The 5,666-nt window shown below is 44.8% G+C and overlaps 1 protein-coding gene across 1 annotated transcript in view; it reads right to left on the reverse strand.

Moving 5' to 3' along the window:
- Positions 1–5,666, reverse strand: part of PAPPA (pappalysin 1) — a gene marked incomplete at its 5' end in the record, with an annotated part of 257,734 nt that overhangs the window by 167,775 nt on the left and 84,293 nt on the right. The window contains 1 exon segment of the mRNA XM_007449800.1: positions 1,796–2,294. Coding sequence (XP_007449862.1) covers positions 1,796–2,294 — 499 coding nt within the window.

The following is a 5,666-nucleotide window of genomic DNA, read 5'->3' on the forward strand; positions in this document are numbered from 1 at the left end:
CTGAGCCTGCGCGTCCGGAGCCTGTGCTCCGCAACGGGAGAGGCCACGACAGTGAGAGGCCCGCGCAAAAAAAAAAAAAAAAAAAAAAAAAAAAGGGGGGGTTAAGGGGGGGTTTTAAGACATCTATTATTTCTTCACCTCATTGTTTTATACAGAAATGTTAAGTGGATGCATATTTATAGAACTTTAGACAAGTGAGGAGATGAAAGAGATAGGGTTATAGAATATTTTCAAGGCAAGATGATCTTTTAAGCACATTCTCAAACAGAGCAAGTGCTCCCTGAGTTCTTAAACAGGTGTTCTTCATCTCTGAGTCAATGAATGGGTAAGGGTTTGCTTGCGATGTGCACGTTAATTGCCAGCATTGTAAAAGGAAGTGCTGGTAAAGTGTTTGAAAGTGGTTCCGTCTTTTGAAAAGATTAAAAGTTTCCTCCAGAACTTGGTTTCTATTAATAATATTTGGCTTAGCAAATATTTTCAAGTAGACAGAGCAGAGATTGTGTCTTGTATCATCTTAGAACCAAAGAAAGTGCCACAAAAGGCCCACAGAAACCACTGACTTCAACGTTTTCATCACACGGAAGAGGAAGTCAAAGCTCAAAGAGATTGACTGATTTATCTAACATTAGTAAGTGGACTGGCTGGGGCTAGACACAAGGTGTCTGACTCTTGAGCTATTCTTTTCAATACTCAAAGTGTTCCCCACCCATGTCACTTGTACACAGAAGAGGTTCAACCAATGTTTGGTGGTTGACTTCATAGACTCTTGGTACCCAAATTAGGTGTAGCTAAGGCTCCCTCATTTGTTAGATTAAAGCAGAAATTGGAATCACGTCTTTAATTGAACAGTGGTTAAGTGCACTGGCTTACGAGTCAGGATGAATTCCAATCCTGATCTCACCAATTCCTAAGTATGTGATCTTGGACAAGTGACTTCATATCTCTAAGCTACAGTTTCCTTCTTTGTAAAATGAGAAGGAGACTAGGGCTGTGGTGGTGGGGAGGATGAAATAAGTAAAAGATGCAAAGACCTTAGCCCGTTGTCTGGAATATGGGAAAAGCACTAATGGCTTCAAAGTAAGGCAGCCCCTCTCATGAAACATAAATCCTCAGGATATTTGAGGAAGAGGTGATAGAGAGGTGGGCTGAGAAAGGAATATGAAGGACAAACAGTATCTCACATCAAAGCAATGAGTACCCGAAAAGAATCATGGAGACCTAGAGCTGCAAAGGCTCCTAAGGATCCAATGGGTATGAGCCTCTCTTCCACACTGGAAAACAAGGACTGTTACTGGTTATGTTCACCTTCCAGCAATATTCTCATGCAAATATCCAGGAGCCTGCCCAGTTCCCAGCCAACCTGCCATAACTTCACCCCCTTCTCACCCACTGGAAAAGCAATCACAATGCATGAATACTCTTCAATTTAATATAAGAGGGAAATCATTAGCAAGCTTCGGTTCTTGTACTTTCATTAGTAATACATGAGTTTCTCATTGCTACTCTCATCCAGCCTCCTTCATTTTACTGTTGGGAAAACTAAGCAGCAGAGAGGTCAGAGAGGCTTAGAGTTACATGTTAGGGCTGCCACCAAGATTCAGGACTCCTGGTTCTTTGTCCATTGTTCTTCCCACCATATCAACTCTGCCTTGTTAAGACAATTCTACAGCCAACACCAGGTTACAAATCCCTAGAAGTGAGTCTGGCTGTGATGAACCTCCTTCCAGTGCAGGCCTCTCTGACCCTCCTTACATCCCTCTACAGCCCACCCACTTGATCCAGAGAGTGCACTTACATGTCTGTGAATCTTCTATTGAAGTGTAGGGTGGAGGCCACGTCCACCTGGAGAGGAGGATCCCGGACCACCTTGTACTGCAAGGGCTTACACTCCAGGCAGAGTGGGGTGTCTGCAACAGAGGTCAACATGGCCGCATCTATCTCCAAGTGCTCATCCAACGTGTAGATCTGGATGCCAAACACCTTCTCGCTCACATCCCGGAGTTTGATGGTCAGTGGGACATCACAGAAGACGTTCTGAGGGCCCAGGGAGATGTTCTTCCCACTGACAGTCAACAGTTTGATGTCATTGACAGCCCCACTGGAGTCCCAGTCAGTGGACACGAAGGTCACCCAGATGGTCAAAGACTCAGGGACCAAGGGGTAGTGGAATTCCAGTTCAAGGTAGCAGCCTTGTGGCTCAGGGCAGGCTGGAGGGACTGTGTGTGGGTTGACAGCTGAATTTGGGCTCCAGGTGCGGACACTGGACTTACAGGGTTGTTCAACATCTGGATGACCTGTGGACAAGAGATGAGGGGATGAGTTCTGGAAAGTCCTCAGAGTTTCCTGCAGACCTCAGGTGACACTGGCCTGACTAGAACTCACAGAGAGGGCAAAAAGAGAGGGAAGATTCTCAGTGTCTTGGTGAATCTTTTGTGTGCACAGCACCCAGCTCATCCCCACACCTGCGATCCAGATCTGGACGAATCACCAGACATCTAGTCAAACCTACATTCAAATAAGTGTCTTATGATTGTGTCGGTGCCCAAACTGTCCCGCCTCATTTATTACTTGTAGGCTTTTCTGCCTCAGATGGAAAGAAAGAAGGAACGCACATTTGCTGAACATTCACTATGTCCTCTGAACCTGTTTAATTCTTGCAAGGACTCATTTCTGAGATGAGGCAACTAAGGCTCAGAAATGTGGAGTGAACTAACCAGAGTCTCACAGCTTGAAGTGTAACAGTCAGCATTAGAGCCTAGTTTTGTCTCGTCCTGAAGTTCCTCGTTGTTCTCCAGACTGAATGGAAGAGCCACTAAAATAAACTAGCATCCCTGTGGCACTGCCTTTGGTACAACCTGCTTGGAATGACAGAAGGGCCAGAAACCTCCAGTGAAGAGGAGGTAAGTAACGATAGCTTCTGCCCCTTGGGCTGAGTATTCTGGGAGGAAACTGTCTAGAACCATGAATGACAGAGCTGGAAGACAGCCCTGGAGCCATCTTATCTCTTTTCCTCCCCTTCTGCACATGAGGTCATTCCATACCACTGAGCTTCTCTGAGATCTGTCCAGTCTGACTCAGGAAGGGGAGGGATGGTTAGGAGGGGGGAGAAGGAAGGAGAGATTCTTCTACTCTTTCCCCAGAGAGACGATGCCTCATCCCCACTGATCTCAGCCTGCAGCGACTTCTGAATTTTTCTCTGCTGAGATCATTAGTCCTAGACCCTCAGAGAGCTCTCCTTTGCACTGCTGAGAAAAGTAATCAGGACTCAATGCAGTGATTGGCTCTAATTTATTTAAGGGTGTCTAGCAAGAGATACACATCAGCTGGTGAGGGTAGGATGAAGGATCTCAGGTTGTCCTATCAGCCACATTCTTTAGCATCAGTGGTTGATGGGGGGTGGAGATGCTGGTTGATGGGGGGGGGTGGACATTTCTAAAGCAAAAGGGAAAAAAGTCAATCTTTGTCCGAAAAGGTTTTGATAATGTTACAGCATAATAGGAATCACCGCAGTATGAAAACTAGAAAGCCATTTTGGGTGGAAAAGCCATTCCAGTGAAAGCTGTAAATGTCTCCAATCTCCTTGCCTCTGCCCAGCCAAGGGAGAAGACAGAAGATGTCCAGTGGAGATGGAAAAGAGAAGAGAAAAAGAGATGGGAGCAAGGGGGCTGGGGGTTGGAGAACAAGGAAAATTCAAAAGACTTTTTAGATATAACACATCAGAACAAGAAGAGATGGATGTAACTACCAGATTCCCTCCACCTCTCCTTGGCCAGGTTCATTTATTACTTGCAGCAAATGCTGGATAGAAGAGACCGGTTGTTTAAGTCAAAGGCACAAACAAGACTCCCTACCTAGGCTGAAGCCTTTCTTTTTATCGATTCTCCAACCCAGAGAGCTCCTGATTCTTTTGACTCTGTGGGTTGTTGGTTCTTCTGTATCACTTATTCATTCAAAAAGCTTTATTGAGGGCAGCGTTTTAATACATACAGAGCATATTCCCTAGCCATTAATTTATTTATCTGATTCTTACCAAAATCCTGTAAGATAGTGGTCATTTTTGTCTCTGTTTTGTAGCTCTGTTTCACTCAATACCATATTCAGTCTTTAATACAGTGCCTGGCACATTAACAGTGAACATAGTGGACATTCAATAAATATTTGTTAAGTGAAGAATCTTCTATCTTGTTCAGATATGGAGCTACAAAAGAAAGTGAAAGCTCCATGGAGTATTAGAGCCTGCTGTGCCATGGCGGGTGCCAGGTGAACACCACACCACACACCCCCCCCGCCCCCGCCCTCCACCATGGGCTCTCCTGGAACTGGCAAGTAATGGAGCAATCTTTCTCCCTTCCTCGGAGAAAATGACTGTCAGTGGCGGGAGCCACAGGAGAGCAAGGATGACAAATCTGTCTGGCTCATGCTTTCATCCCTGGTTTATTGTTAATCAACAGAGGGACCAGATGCTTTCCAAAGGACAAGAAAGTGAGCTTGGTCATTATGCTCAAGTAAGTAAACAGGACTAGAAATATTTGCAAAGTGTGTGCTTGTCTGGTTATCAGAGACCAACTTTTAGATGTACAAAAGAGCCTCAAGGGGCACCGAGTCCAAGTCATCAAAAAAGCAGCAATCCCTTTAATAATACCAGTCTTCATGCACTGACCATTCTCTGTGTGCTGGGCACTGTGCCAGGCACGTTACATGCCTCAGCTCTTTTCATCCTGGCCATAAGTCTATGACGTCGGTCTTATGAAACTCATTTTACGGAAGAGGAAACAGAGCCTGAGATGGTTAAGTAATTCCTTGGTGGGGAGTAGAATACTATGTGATACTGTTGGTCCAGGGATCATACCAAGCTTTGAAGGAATGAAAGATGGGTTAAAATATCAACTATACAATTTCTCACAGTATCACCTACTCTAATGATGCCTACCCGACAGGGGTGCTATAATACTCAAATGGGAAGAGATATTTAACAGAGGAACATATTCACAAGTACATTAGCTCTGTTTTGAAACATAGGGAAGAATTAACAAGGGAAAGCTTGGGAAAAGGAGATATTCCAAGCAAAGAGAACAGTTGAGAGAGAATGTGAAATACTGTGGTTTTGAATGCAACGGGAAAGCAGTAAGTGGTGGTAAGGCTGGCGTGCTAAGCCGAACCCAGATTATGAAGGGTCTTGCACATCACTTTAAGGAAACTGAACTTTATTGCTGAGAGAGCTGGGGAGCTACTGAAGAATTTGAAGCAAGCAAATGAAAGTTGTCTTTCAGAAAAACCAATGTTTAGAGTCAGATACTCTCCATCCATCCATCCATCCATCCATCCATCCAGGGAATAATTGTTGACTGTCTGGTCTGTGTCCAGTGTTAGGCTATAGTCCCTGGAGAAACAGGTTTTGCAGACATGGTCTCTGCCCTCATGGAGCTTCTAGTCCAGTGAAAACAGTTAAGAAACTGCTGTACTAATTCAGATAATACACAACTACTGCTTGTACAAAGGGAACATCAGAGATGAGGACAAATCAGTGTCCCTACGGAAGAAAAATGGATGCAGCTGGGAAACTAATTGGATGTGTGGTGATAAATCTGGGTGAAGGGCTGAGAAAGGTAAAGGGAAGGGAAGGGGAGGGGACAGGAGGGGAGGGGAGAAAGAAAGGAAGGAGATAA

The sequence above is a fragment of the Lipotes vexillifer genome, unplaced genomic scaffold (assembly GCF_000442215.2).
Source record: "Lipotes vexillifer unplaced genomic scaffold, Lipotes_vexillifer_v1.1 scaffold230, whole genome shotgun sequence".
Classification (NCBI taxonomy): domain Eukaryota; kingdom Metazoa; phylum Chordata; class Mammalia; order Artiodactyla; family Lipotidae; genus Lipotes; species Lipotes vexillifer.